Source organism: Elgaria multicarinata, chromosome 4 (genome assembly GCF_023053635.1).
Source record: "Elgaria multicarinata webbii isolate HBS135686 ecotype San Diego chromosome 4, rElgMul1.1.pri, whole genome shotgun sequence".
NCBI lineage: Eukaryota > Metazoa > Chordata > Lepidosauria > Squamata > Anguidae > Elgaria > Elgaria multicarinata.
In genome coordinates, this window is record NC_086174.1 from 49,815,891 (window position 1) to 49,830,735 (window position 14,845).

General features: G+C 41.4%; 1 protein-coding gene across 1 annotated transcript in view; it reads right to left on the reverse strand.

The window, feature by feature from the left end:
• Window positions 1-13,000, reverse strand: part of RASGRP3 (RAS guanyl releasing protein 3) — a 41,128-nt gene extending 28,128 nt beyond the window's left edge. The window contains exons 1-7 of the mRNA XM_063124232.1: window positions 12,825-13,000; window positions 6,774-6,943; window positions 5,599-5,701; window positions 4,687-4,749; window positions 2,958-3,089; window positions 872-1,019; window positions 8-181 (exon numbers count right to left, since the gene is read on the reverse strand). Of these exons, the coding sequence (XP_062980302.1) occupies window positions 8-181; window positions 872-1,019; window positions 2,958-3,089; window positions 4,687-4,749; window positions 5,599-5,701; window positions 6,774-6,843 (690 nt within the window). The 5' untranslated portion in view covers window positions 6,844-6,943; window positions 12,825-13,000. The remainder of the gene's footprint in view (window positions 1-7; window positions 182-871; window positions 1,020-2,957; window positions 3,090-4,686; window positions 4,750-5,598; window positions 5,702-6,773; window positions 6,944-12,824) is intronic.
• Window positions 13,001-14,845: the final 1,845 nt, after the last annotated feature.

Genomic DNA, 14,845 nt, shown 5'->3' on the forward strand with positions numbered 1-14,845 from the left:
GTATTACCTGTGCAACATTAATGAATTTTGTGATGACTTCTGCCCTTTGCTGAGGGGTTGGTTTGCTAAGGACCATCAACTGGACCCACTTAGAGATGCCATTAAATAAAGCGATTGATCTTTCCAGGGTCGGGTTGTTCTCCAGGCAGCCATGGATCACATAGCTCTGATAATCTGTGAACTAGACAAAGACAATAGTTTCATTGTTATGTAGCATTTCTAAAATCGCATAAATATATATGCTACATCAACATTTTTAAATAACAGGCTATCCTGAGAGCTGGTTCACACCTGCATGTACACTGCTTGCTCTTTCATCACTTGATTATTCAAAACCTAATGACTCTCAACTGGGTGTGAGAACTGTTTCCATTATTACATGCTCCCCATGTCCCTAAGTGGAGAGAAGTTATTGACCCAGTTCACACGTAACGGCAGTGCATGCCATGTGCATTCCGCAGCCATTTTTAATATTCAAGCTACACAATGCCTGAACTTAGACATTATAGGGTAATTGTGGGTTGAACAATCCACACTTCACCTACAATTAATGTATAATCTCCGGGTTCGGATGTCACGTATCAACCCCCTATCAGCTTAAACTCACATAAGTGTTTATTGTGATATAAAGTTGAGTGATATAAGGCTTCTATTTAATGTGATTAATATACCATTATTGCTAATTCACATATGCAAGTAAGCAGGTTATCTTTTGATGTTACAGTCAATGAGAGATGAGCATGCATGTGTGAACCAGCACAGAGACATGATGTACCATTGAATGGAATCTGTCATCATATGGCCAGATTCATAAACATGGGTAATATTGGCCATAAAGTCTAAGTGGCATATGAAATTGTAAATTTCTTACAGAGATCCTTCTAAAAGATTTATGCTCCAAAAAGGTGAGATGCTCAGCAAGCTCAATGGGTTCCAGGTGATCAAACAGCAAGCAAGCTTTTCCCTTCTTGGAAGTTTTTTTCCTTTGCGTGACTCTTCTCATCCAGTCGTAAGAAGGACTGTAAAAGAGAGAAAAAAGGACAGCTCCCAGGACCTAGTACCCAAGTGCAAGAATGGCAATAGTACCTAGCAAGGCATACAGTGACAAAACTGTGCATTTTGGATTTTGTTAAATCAGATAGGGTTCTCGTTTAGCTGAGATATCTTCACCCATTGCAAAAGGGGGCTGGGTTTGATATCTCTCAGCGAAACAGAGAGCTGCTTTGAGGGTCTCTAAGGGTCAGCCCAAGCATCCATGGAGTCTAACATCTCTGTTTCCAACAGTAGTCAGCCAGATGCCTCTAGGACATGGGTGGGTGGAGAAACCTCAGGCCTGTGGGACAAATCCAGCCCACCTGGGGTTCCATTCTGGCTTTCTGGGATTCCCCAGATGGCCCCGCCTCCTTCACCTGGCTCCTTCCCTCTCCTGCAACCACTGAAAGTTTAGCACTCCCCGGCTTTTGTGCATCCCCCCCCCCCCCAGTATAAAAGGTTTAAATGTCTTTAGTTACTGGCAGAAGGAGCTTTAAGCTGCAACATGCTAGTATTCTTGGCCTTCATGGCTACCTGTGCACATCCTAGATTTTAGGACCAAGGCAACAATCCTCTCTTTGTTGTTTGACCCCAGAAACCTGTATTCAGAGGTATACTGCCTATGAAACAGGAAGTTCCATCGTTATCTTTGTTATATTCCATATATAGAAGGATATTTCACAGAATTCGTACAATTGATAATCACAGGAAGTCTAATCTTTTGGAACTAGGCAATTGTTCTAAAAAAATAAAAGTCACGTTTCTTCAGGGCCAGCTGAGAGAAAGAAGATACTTTCCAAGGTGGAGCAGCTATGTGTGACGCAAGCAACTAGTTAATTTGAACCAGTATGTGCTGTCAAAAAAGTTGTCTGTTATGAATTTTTTTTAGATCAGCCTGTCATGTCTGATTATCAGTTTCACAATGCGTACAATAATTAAACACAGGAAGAGGCCTGTTGAATGTTGGAGAGGAGGCTGAATTTATCCAGTGCTTGGATTTAGACCTGTAGAACAACCCTTAAGGCAACAGTCTTTAGACTGGTGAGTCATGAGCTACACCTGTATTGTGCTCCAACCTAAGGAGTTTTGGTCAACACTTTCTTTTTACATTTCTAAAAGAGAGAGGGTTGGATCCAGGATTTGCCTTCTGCGAGAGGAAGATACCTTGGGTGAGAAGAAGGGCTTTGTTCATGGAAAGTCCTTCTGCTTGATTTCTGGGGATTCCTCCCTCCCACATCACAGCTCACTCCATTCAGCAGGGTCTGCTAACTATCTATGCAGCATTTTCAGGGAATTGGAGGGGCTGCTGTGGGAAGGAAAGGGTGGAGAAATCCACTTCCATCAGCACCGTTAATCAAACGGAAATCTGGATCCAACCCAGAATTGGGAGTATAGGAAACAAAGCTTGGGTTCGCACACCATGATGGGTTGTGAGCCATGTTAATATCAGTGTGGCTTACCGTGACATACAAATCCAGTGCAGGGATTCAACGTGGGTTGTTTTTCCTGAACAAGCCACCCTGAGAACCCATGGCTTATAGCAGGATTGTTGTGGATAGCTTGTTCTCAGGGTGGCTTATCGTGATATCCGAACCCAGCACCATAGCTCGACTGAAGCAGCTACAGAGCCACTTGGCAGGAGCCAAGTGAGCAAAAACGACTGTGCTGCTCTTTGCCATCTCACCAGTGTGGCCTCCAGCCCCCTCGCCAGTGACAGCCCCTGCCCCAATGCTCAACAGCATTTTGGAAGGACCTATTAAATGAATAAATAAATTGGTGCTTTGAAAGTGCGCACAAAAACACATTCGGCTGTCCTATAGATGTAGTCTTGCCTTGCAAATTTCCTTGTATGTTACAGCTGCCAAAGGGAGGTTTATGGAACCCTGGCTGGTTAATCAATCTTTGGTACAGATGATAATCCTTACATGCTAGAGATATCAATAAGGTGGATATGCTCTTCGTAACCTAGGCGGCTGGCTAATTCTTGAAATTCCTCTGTGAGACGAACCAAACCAAGGTCTAGATTAAATTCTGCTGGAAATTCCAAAATCCAGTATCTGAAATCATGACAGAAAAGTTATTCATATATCTTTTCATTCAATTTTTTACCTATGAAAATAGCGTAACTTGCTTAGCATTTGGGAAATGGTCCTTCATTAAAATATTCTCAGTTGGAGAACTTTGTGCCTTTAATCAATAGCCTTGGCAGGAGACATGCTTTGACCATGGGCTCTTCCATCACTCTGGAGCCCAACCATTTAATCTTTTCCTGCCATGCAAATATTGAAGCCCACTTTATAAAAGCATAACACTCCATTCCAAAATGGCACCCATTGTAACAAAGGGCAATTATTATTATTATTATTATTATTATTATTATTATTATTATTGGTAAAGACCTTACAAACATTATATTGAAATTTGTAAACTAGAGGGTCTGCTCTGTAACTCTCAAAGACTATGGGGAAATATTACCAATCAGGCAGGCTGGTTCATAAACACATGCATCTGCTATATACAGAACCACCACTGGTTCAGCTAGCCCCATACTCTGACTGGCAACAGTATTGTAGGGGATTCAGGCAGAGGCCCTTCCAGCCCTGCTGGATTTCCCTTTTTGTGTGGACACTTTACATGGAGTTATGGGGAACTGAACTTGAAACCTTCTCCGTCAGGGGTCCCCAAATATTTTGAGTCAATGGGCACATTTGGAATGTCGAGTGTAGGCACAAAATGGTTGCCAAGGTGGATATGGCTCATCACAAAACACCAGTTTCCCAGAACGAAATTTTACAAATGAGAGTAAAAGAAAAGTAACTTGCCCAAAAACCTGAGTACTAGGCAGAGGGGTGGTCTGAGTTCCAAAACCCAAAACCACTCTTTTGAACCCACAGCTTTCTTCTTCAGCTCTCATTTCACAGAATGCAAACAGTTGAAACTCGGAGATGTGGGTCCAAAAGGCATTCATGGAAATAAAGACAGTATTGAAGGCTGGCAACTTTCCTTTGCAGCATACCAGACTCCCAGTTATTTTTTTTTTCAATTAAAAAAACACCTTTAAAAATAAAATATAAATCAGGAGAGGCAGGCAGCCAGGTGGAAGCCAAGAGAAGTGTCTCTGGGCACATTGCGGCCTGTGGGCACCGCATTGGAGATCTCAGTTCTATGTGCAACATGGAGCTATGGCCCTTCCTTATTATAATTTCCCCAGTTGAACTTGGCCACCCCCAGAAGCTGATATTCGCTCTCCAGGGGACAGGTAACGTATGGATGCTTCACTCCCCGCCCCCACTATAAAGCTACTAGCAGCTTCAAGGAGGGGGGAATTAAGCTATGAAAATGGCACAGGGGGAAAGGGTTAACCTCCCTTCCCCACAGCCCCGATCCAATCCCAATGGTGAGGGTGCTTTGAAGAAAAGAAAAAGAATTCAGGAGATCTGATCAGTGATCTCATGTAACATTTGACTCTCCATATGGTGCCTCCACTGTCTCCAGAGTGGACAAGGCAGCCTCCATCTTTTAAGTGCCAAGAATATGCCGCCCTGAGATCTTAATGATATAGGGAGGGATACAACTGTTTTAAATAGATAGATAAATAAATAAATAAATAAATATACAGACATATACTTCCTTATGGAACAAAATCCCATTTACCTCATGAAGTAGCAGATTTTTAAGCGGATTTCATTGCAGTTTTCCCCGTTGGCATTTCTATATGTAGCTTAGTTAAAGAAAACTTTCAAAGTTTTAAATTTATTGTATACTTATTGTATTTTTATGGTTTCAGTTGTGCACTGCCTGGAGAGCCTCAGCTATTGGGTAGTATAAAAATGTAATAAACAAATAAAATAAATAATAAAACTTTTTGTCTCTCAGTTTCAATAATTTTTGTAAGGTACGGTTTTGTGGTTTGATTCAAAAACAGACATATTTTATCAGTTACTGTTGTGCTGTGCTAGTCTTTTGGCCACTTTAGTTAATTTGATTTTACCTCATTGAGGGTGCAATCCTATGCGTGTTTAGACAGAAATAAATCCTACAAGTTTCGGCACTCCCAACCAGCCTTTCTGGCTAGGGGGATGCTAGACATTTTAGGACTTTTTTCTGTCTAAACATGCACAGAATTGTACCCTGGTTGTTAGGTTTATTTTATGCTTCTCCCATGTAAGCGATCTCAAATATTTTTGGAGAGGCAGGATATGCATTCATTAAAATTAATTCCTAAATAAGACACCACCACTACTACTACTACTAATTATTATTATTATTATTATTGAAAAGTATATTCAATTTTATAATTTTAAATTAACAAGGAATTGTTTAACATTCAAGAAGATAAATAATTTGTCCCTCCTGCTAAGAATGGATATTAACATCTCTCCAACAAATATTTTCAAAACTGTAATTCACAGAATGTACAGACTTTATACAAGCCCTGATTCTCCGCAGTGTCAAAGGTCAAAATTCCAGATTATTCCATTTCATTGCTAAAAAAAGCACTGAAAACACTCAGGTGATGACTAAACAGATTCTTGGTACCACCAATATAACTTTCTGAAAGGATATAGGGAGAGAAGTTTGCCTGCCAGTTCTGTGGATGTTAGATACCAGCGGTGCATTAAAAGGAAGGTTCTTGGCAAATTGTTGTTACTCAGTTCCCCTTTGTGATCTGCAAAAACGTAGATATGACAATCAAAACCGAAGAATGCACATTACTGAAGATTCATATTAAAGCCAGCTGAATATCACACAAACATACACACACAAATATCTCTAAAGTGGTATTTGCAAAGGTAAAAATATAGCTTACATTAAATATATTGAATATTAGCAGTGAGATGAGCACATTACAAAAGACAGGATAAGTCACTTATCATGTCAATGTACAGGTGTGTGTACACCAGCTGTTTTTTGAGGGATAGATCTGTCTTAGGCCCCTTTGTCATTTTATCATGAGGAGCAATCTGAAATCCAGACTTTGGCCCTGATTAGAGCTCCATTTCTTTAGGGCTGCTTCACGCACTACATTTCCCCTACATAATCTCCATGTAAGGAACAGTGTACCTGCCATGATTTCAAGTGAGGTGAGACTACCTTGCCCTACACTGGGCAAGTGTTCATACCAGTACTTTTCTCAGCAAACATGAAACAATAGCAACATTTCAATTGGTATGGAGTGCATTCCTTTCCCTTACAGAGACATTTCCTTCATGCAGGAAGTATATAATGTGTGAAGTATATAATGTGTTCTACATATCTTCCGTGATTAGTCTTGACTAATCATCATCTTACCTGTCCTTATTTATTATCAGAATCCTTTCCCTTAAAACTACAACAACAAATACTTGGCTGATTTTGCATAGTTAAACCATTCACACCCAGCCACACCCATCTTGTAAATATCTTCCGCTAATTTCTTGTTTGTGGCTTGTTTTGACTTTGCACAGATTCAACCACCTCCTAATCCCATCTCCGGATTTCCCCTCCTTTTGTCATCTCTGACATCCAAGTTATTATGGCTATACATGTGCAAATTGTCCAAATCCAGCATTGTCCAAATCTAGCAGAAGATCCTAATAGGAGAAAGTATATTTACACTAGACAGATTAGTCCAAAGACACGAGGGACAAGCTGCAATTGAATGAATAGAATTGCAACAATACTGACTCAATATACTGTGCAGTAAAAAAGAAAAAAAAAAGAACATTTAGACAGACTTAGGAAAAATGGAAGATTCGTACCAAACATTGTAATGCAGGTGCTTAATAGTTCATTCAGTGTAGCAGCTTTCCCAAGCGTATTGGACCCCATTGTCAAAAGAGTAAACGTGCTTTCAGCACACCGAAGCAGAGCAGGAGGGCCCCCATTAGATGACTGTCAGTCGCATTCTCTGCTGCACTTCACCAGAAAACTGTGGGGGAAGGGGGAAGAGTGGGAAGGAAGAGAGTGAGAGTACAGTTTGCATCTGGGCTAAATCATTACAGTTGAGTTCATCGTTCTAAAAAGAGATTTCCCACCATCACTACTTTTACATTGTTCATCCCAGTTGTTCAATGAAAGAAACCAGCTGGAATGCAAGTACCAGAGAGGAAAAGGTACACTTCTCCAGCTCATGAGAACTTTATTGTGCGCTCACGGAAGTTTGTGGGTCCTTTACATGATGTTGCCATCCTTTAGGGTATCTCCTGCACTTTGCAACCATGATCACGGTTTTTTTTCCTAATGAGGAAAGTATGATACTTCTTCTGAGTGGCCTTTATAATGCCCTAGAAATCTTGTGGAATTGTGCAATTCTGCTATACCACAGTGCCACCTAGTGGTTGTATAGTAAAACATATAGAAAGGCAGTGAGAAAAAAAAACCCAGGAAAAAAACATGTAAATAAGCTCATTTTAATCCTGCAAAGAATCTGGAAGAAGAAGACTTGGTAAAGGTGTGGGTTAAGAACTTCATGTAGAAAAGCCCTGGATTAACGACAGAGATTCAATTTAGTTTGAAAGCACAACTGATTGTGTGGGAGGCAGGATGGACTAATGTTTATTTATTCGAAATATTGATAATCTGCTTTTCCATCTGAAAGGAGCTGATAATTTAACCAATATAAAAAGTAACCATATAGAGCATCATAAAAGAGCACTGCAACACAGAAATAGTAGCAATAACACAACAAGGCTGAATAACGATTTAATGGCAAAAAAACCCCTATCTCAAATTCCCTCTAAAATAGCAGGGTCCTAATCCCATTAGGGAGACAACCATAGAGGAGTGGGGGGGCTCCACAATATCAGTGCTACCCCACATTATCAGTGCCACCACCAAGATGACCCTGTCTCAAATAGCACAGCACATTAAGGGAATACACTATAGGGCCTCCAAAGACTATCTGTGAGACTAGGTACATTTGTGCAGTATTGCATATATCCTTACATCATGGCAAATCAAAATTCATCACCTAGGCCAAAGAAGTTCCACTATAAAGAAGCATCAAGATTTTTCTTGTATTAGGTTCCAATCTTTCTTTTCAGATTCTTCAGTAGAGATGGTGGGTGAAATCCAATGTTGTGATAGTGAAAGGCAAGTTTCCACAACATCTTTCCCTTTCCTTCCTCCCCCCCCCCCCCAGCAACAGCAGCCCCCTGTACACCCCACTCCCAAAAGTCACTCCAGAGGGTTGGGGGAGACCTACAGAACATTGTAAAATGCATCTTATTGGGCTCCAGTGGGAGAGGGGAATTCCCAAAATTGGGAATCTTGCATGAGAAGTGGAAGATTCTCCCTTCCATTTGGGGGTGATTCCCCCTCCCGCTGCTGTTTCGTAAGATCCAGCATACAATGTTCTGTAAGTCCCCCCCCAACCCTTTGGAGAGCCTTTTGGGGTGCTGGAGGGGGAAGCAGGTGAAGGAAAGGATCTGTTGCACAAGTGGAAGGCAAGCTTGCACAAACAACTGGATTTCGCCCAATCGTTGCTCAACTATTGTCAGTGCCAATATAAGCAATATGTAACAATGTCAACGTATAGGAATCAACTATGGGAATCAATGCCAATTCATGGGGAAGTTTTGGAGTAAAAAAGTCACCATGGAGCTGGCCATTTATGGTGGAGCGTTCTTATGAAAGTGCCAGTATATGGTGATGTTACAACTTATATGCTTAACAAGATAGTTGTGTTTTCACATGTGGGGCTTAAATCACCTTTCAGCCTGTCTCATTTTATAGATATATAGATTAACATCTGATGCAGCTTTTACTTTCAATTACAATCTAATCAAAGCAAGTCTCATATATGAAAATGCCCATAGGAAAGATAAAATACAGCTTAACTGGACTAGTCCGCATGGTTCAAACAACTGCACTCCGCCATCCAGTGTGGGTTGCCAACATTTATTTTCTGGCAGGTCTGTGGTGAGAGAAGCAGGAATTCAGCAAGTGCAGCTGTTCCTGGTGTACAGGTGGGAAAAGCTCTACCTGCTACATTTCTGCTTGTCATGCAGATGTTAACAACATGGGATCCCTGCCAGAAGAAAAATTGACAACCTCATGGCTGTGTATAAATAGCCGTGAATTTCCAGTTATAGGCTGTGGAGCAAATGGAGCTCACAGATTCATGCTGATACTGGGAACTGCTTGGAGAAGGCTTGGTTCTTCTTGGGAGAGGGTGCAGTGAAGCAGTTAGATAATTTTAGTTCCTGGACGTAATGGTACAACCATGTGTATTATTCTCCACCAACACCATTCCGTGCTTCACAACTGCTTTTGCGTTCCTGATACGTTGGAGTACCCCCCCCCAAAAAAAACACCTTATTTGTCCAACTCGGGGGAGGAGGAGGAGGAGAAATAATAATAATAATAATAATAATAATAATAATAATAATAATAATAATAATATTCTGGCTGTGTTCAGACTCCACAATAATCAATGGTGGTTAATAGTCAACACACAATTCGTTATTTTGCACTTGCTCCCCAAACAACCAGAAAAATAACCATCTGTGAGTTGGTTATAAACAATTGTGAGTTGATTATTAATCCATGGAGCGTTGACTAACTCGTCCCCCCTCCCTCGTCCTTTCAGTCCTCCCACTTGTATGCCATCATCCCTTAGTGCCGAAAACAGAGTTCTGCCAGCTCAAGTAGAGCGGAAGTTGCCACTTTGACCGCTCTTGCCTAGCAGCTCTGTAGCCAACGAAAATAACCAACGGTGCCCACCATACAACATGATAACCAACGGTGGTTTAAATGACCCACTCTGCACATCATTGGTTATTTGCGTGGATTATTTCGGCAAACTAAACCACTGTGGGTTAAAAAAATCTTGCCCCATGCATAATAACCCACAGTGGGTTAAATAACTCACTGTGGATTAGTTAACATATTGTGGGTCATCGTGTTGTCCGAACCCAGTCTCTGAATCTGAGCATGTACAGTTTCACTTTTTAAACTCAATTCAATCACGACACTATAGTGATTACAGGAATAAAATGGCGTTTGTTTCTGATGTACTGATGTTAAACAAATAAACTCCACTTGGTTGTGGGGGGTGGGAAAAGGGCAATTCATCTGAACGTACAAATAATAAAATGAGCCCAACCAGCCACTCCTGACTATAAAATGCTTTTGAAAATGCAAAGGAAGAAAGGGTACTCTGGCGAGCAGAATCAGCTGCAGGAGGGCTGGACTGACCCCACTTTTGCCTCAACTTTGCATCTGACACAGCACATCCGGCAACCATCTAGCAGGATTGTGTCCTTTTGCTTTATATCTGACCTCCACTGATAGTGATTTGCTATGGGTGCTTGAGAGTGTTTCCTTTCTACACTGAAATGCACCTACCCATTTACAGCAAAGCCATTATCAGCTTCCAGCTGAATGGAAAATCCATTTATTTTTCTAGCCACTCCTAAGTGGGAGATGCCGTTTCACACATTCCTGGCCCCCTGTTGCTCATTCTCTCTCTTCCTAAGAATTCCATATAATCAGTTAGAAACACACACACACACACATCCACATTATCATTGAGGGGAGTGTGCACTATAGAAACAATATCAAATAAAGGAAAAATTCACTGGTGTGAAGCCCAAAAATACAGGGGGGGAATAAGAGCTGATATGGACATTGCACAATTTAGTATGTTGGGTTGCAGTCTTCCCTTGAGGGGTATGTTTGAATCTCAACTCTCATTGGCAAAAGGGAAGGAGACTTTGAACTTGTAAACCCAGAATGCAAGAACCTTTTATTGTGAACTCATGATTGCTCACTCACGGTAGTTTACAAGTGCTTTACAAGACCTCGATATCTTCTTCCCCCACAACAAAAAAAGTATGGTATTTTTTAGAAATGGCGAAATGAGAGGGGGCGGCGCCATTCTCCATGTCCCCACCCACCCCAAGCAGCTGTTTGCCCCAATATGTTTTTCCTATGTGCACAAATGTTTTCCTATCTGGGCAAATAGTATCTTTGTAGGGCAATTTTCATGAGAAAATGGCACAGAGGCATCATAGTCCCAATCCGGAGCACCTAGCTACAAAAAAATAATAAAGGCTTTAGTTTAAAATAATTTATTTGTGGATCACTGGCTATCACAGAGGGTACAGATGTTGGTGTTCTTCAGGTTTTAAAGGGGCAGATGAGTAGTCCTGTTGCCACAATAAGACTCTGAGGAGTACCAGCTATTAAAACTAAAAATTAAAAATGTAGTACCAAAACAAAAAAAGGAACTTTAAAAAAATATTTTGAAGTGATGCAGACATATAAGGGGAACAGTGTATCACTTGTTACATGCAAAGTTACAGACACTAGCCAATAGGTACCTGCCTGTGAAACCTCCAGAACCACAGTGTAATCTAGGCTACTGACAGCAAAAGGACCTCTCACTTAGATTGGGGGGAAAGTATTTTCTCAGCAATTAACTATTGCAGTTTCAGTGATGCAGAAACATAATTCTCCTGCAACAGATGCATGTTTTGTTGGGACATGACCTGGGTTGTTCACAAGAGGTGTCATCACCTGACATTAATTGTGTGGACAGATCCTGGAAAACGGAGGTGAATGCTATGACGCATCAGACTCGAAGACTTCCCTGTCCTCCAAAGTCTTATCATTCTGCGATCTTAATTCCCATGAATGTGACCCAAACTACACATACCTAATAAATTGTAATTTATGCCCATGTGGTTTCTGTTGTTTTATCCAAAGTACAAGCACCTGACTGCGATATATAAAAAATAAATAAACCTGGACACACTGAATACACTCATTTGTATTCTGCCATGATTCTAGTACTCTTTGGAGTACTATTCAGATAAGACTAGTTAAGGGAACCTAAGAATATAAGATCAATGATCCATCTCGTCAAGCATTATGTTTGCCACAAGAGGCAATCAGATGCCCCCAGGAAGTCGGCAAGCAAGACACGAGTGCTGCCACCACACTCCTCCTCCCTGCCACCACAACTTTATAGCCACTGATACCTGGAGCAAGGTTGTTTGTCCAAACAAGACATCCATCAAAAATACAAACAATTGGTAAAGGCCAGTTATATCAGCAAAACATACTGCCTGTTACAACACAGGTGTTTACAAGACTCCCTACGAACAACAGTTATGTAAACAGGAATAATGCTATCAGAAGGATTCTTCAGCACTACTTATGAAAGATGGCATCGGTCTGTTTCATTTGTATAAACCAAAAATCTGTGTTCTTCTATTTGCCTGCAGCCACACCACAAATAATAACTCCTGAGACTGGTTGTGCTGTTTTTTGAATGAGCTTCTCGTAAACTACAGTGGTAAGGTTAAACTGAAATGCAACGCTGGCATTATATTGCTACCTGGTTCATGACATTACAAGGAAACCAAACCATCAGATCATAAACAGGGCTGCCCGGTTCCAAAGTAAAACAGGGTTTCTGTACTTGAATTGTTTTGCAGAGGGGAGAACTTCTCAGCTGCAACACTATAGCTGGGAGCAGTTGTAGCTGCCAAAATTCTTTCTTCCTTAGCTCTTAAAGACACAGGATCTCTGTTCTGTACTGAACCTGATAAGCCAAACCATAAAGGACTTTGAGAGTCAACTAGTTATTCCATTTTACTTTTTCCTCATTGAAGCAAAACACGACAAGGTCCCCATTTTATTTCTGTTCTACAAGGAAGAAGTCCTGTGGTGGCAAACTGCTTTTTAGCTGTTAAGGGGATTTTGCCAGAAGCCTGAAGAGAAACTAGGAAGCCTTCGTGCTTAAATAAAGCAACGCACGCATGCACACACACAGCCCGAAGACAACAGGGAAAATCACTTACTGTACTTGGTTCTGCAGAGGTATTCAACACAAACATCTCCCTTCTTTGTCCAGCTGCCAAGTGCTAAAGCATAAATGAGCAGCTGTTTCCTTCAAGCCGGGGTTGTGTGTCTTACTTAACAAGTCACATGCCCCCTCTGATAAATCTCTCTGTTGTGCCAAGAGGTCAGACTTCGAAGATCATTATTCTTTCTGCCCCCTCTGCACCCCCAATTTTTAAAACAACACAAAAACATTGTTCTTGTCTCAACATCAGCCTCAGCTGAAACATTCAAGTGGAACACAACTGTGATATTAAATCACCCATCAAAAACTATAAAGTAAAAACAGATAAGCCTCCTCAGAGGGCAGGAGCTGCAAGGATGGAAAGTTAAACATTCTACCACTAATAGATTGACCTGCAACTTTTGTTTTCCCCCCATCAGGTATTACAGTATTCTTGCATCACTGGCTGGCTGGTTACCAGATTCCAGGAGGGCCTTACCAGGTGGGTGGTCCCCACCTTTTGGAATAGGACTTGGTCACATGCTGCCTTTGCCGGTGTTGCGTTCTGCGAAGCTGGATTTGGCAGCAACCTCATGGCCATGAATCAGGCGCTCCGGCGTTCTCTCTCTGCATGACCAGTCAGCTCCACTGTTTTCAGTGAAGGTGCATCGAAGTGAGATTTGGGCTCCTTATCTCCACAGGGGAACGTACAAAATATGTCTCTGCATAGGAAGGTTCTGTATTTCCTGTTCCTTGCTTGATGGCCAAACTGAAAATGTGGAAGCAGTACCTGGGGGCGGGGAATTGTGGGTACTTTGCATAGCCACAGTGCAACCCATCACTGCTCATGTTTTCTCTGGTCTACAGTGTGGGCAGGAAAGGAGTCTGTGAAAGTTATGCATAAGCGATGATGATTTGCAGCAGGGGGCATTGGCAGATGATCAGAAGAAGAGCTCTGATACTGAGTCAGAGTGCTGGTCCATTTAGGGTGCATCCTATGCATGTTTAGACAGAAAAAAGTCCTGCAACTCCCAAGCATGCTGGCTGGGGAATGCTGGGAGTTGTACGACTTTTTTTCCTGTCTAATCATGCATAGGATTGTGCCCTTAGCCTAGCATTGTCTAAATTCCATGGGTAAAAGTAACCTGGTACCCTGCAGTTGTTTTATTTATTTATTTGATTTGTACCCTGCCTTTCTACTAAGAAAATGGCACATTGATAAAAATAAAACTTGGTTTAAACCATCATAAAACAAATACAAAATAAAAACAGCACCCAACCCAACAGACCAGCATTCATGCCTGCCTTCCATAATCCCTGGCCATTAGCCAGCCTAGCTGGGGATGATAGGAGGTGTAATCTGAAACATCTGGAAGGTACCAGGTTGCCTACCACGGTCTCTATCCTGACTGACAGTGTCTCTAGGTTCTTCCTGAGATTCTTTCAGTCGAGATACTGGAGACTGAATGTGGGACCTTTGGCAAGCAAAGGGCCTGCTCTGCCACCAAGCTATGGCCCCTCCCTTATCAGATTCAAAAAAATCTCTATGCAAGCATGTCCACAGGAAATACCTCTGCCCACTTAGTGCAACTTTCCCCAATGTCCTGGTGCCCTTGAGGTGTACTGGACTACACCTCTACCGTCATCCCCAGTAGGCATGGAAGACTGATTTGGTGTGTCCTTAAATCTCAAAAATATGAAAGTGGACGATAGAACACAGATTATTATTAGAGCTGCAAGGATTAATTCGTCAGATCAACAGATTCATCAATTTAGATGCAGACCTTCTCTACATTGAAGCAAAAAATCCTTATGGGGGCATTGTCTTCCAGAGTCTTTGCAGGTTACTGATCAGCATAATTTATTTATTTATTGCATTTTTATACCGCCCAATAGCTGAAGCTCTCTGGGCAGTTCACACAAATTAAAACCATTCAAAATATAAAACAAATACTATAAAAACATGATATAAAATACTATATAAAAACACAACCAGGATAAAATCAGCAGCAGTGCAGAAATACAATTTTAAAATTC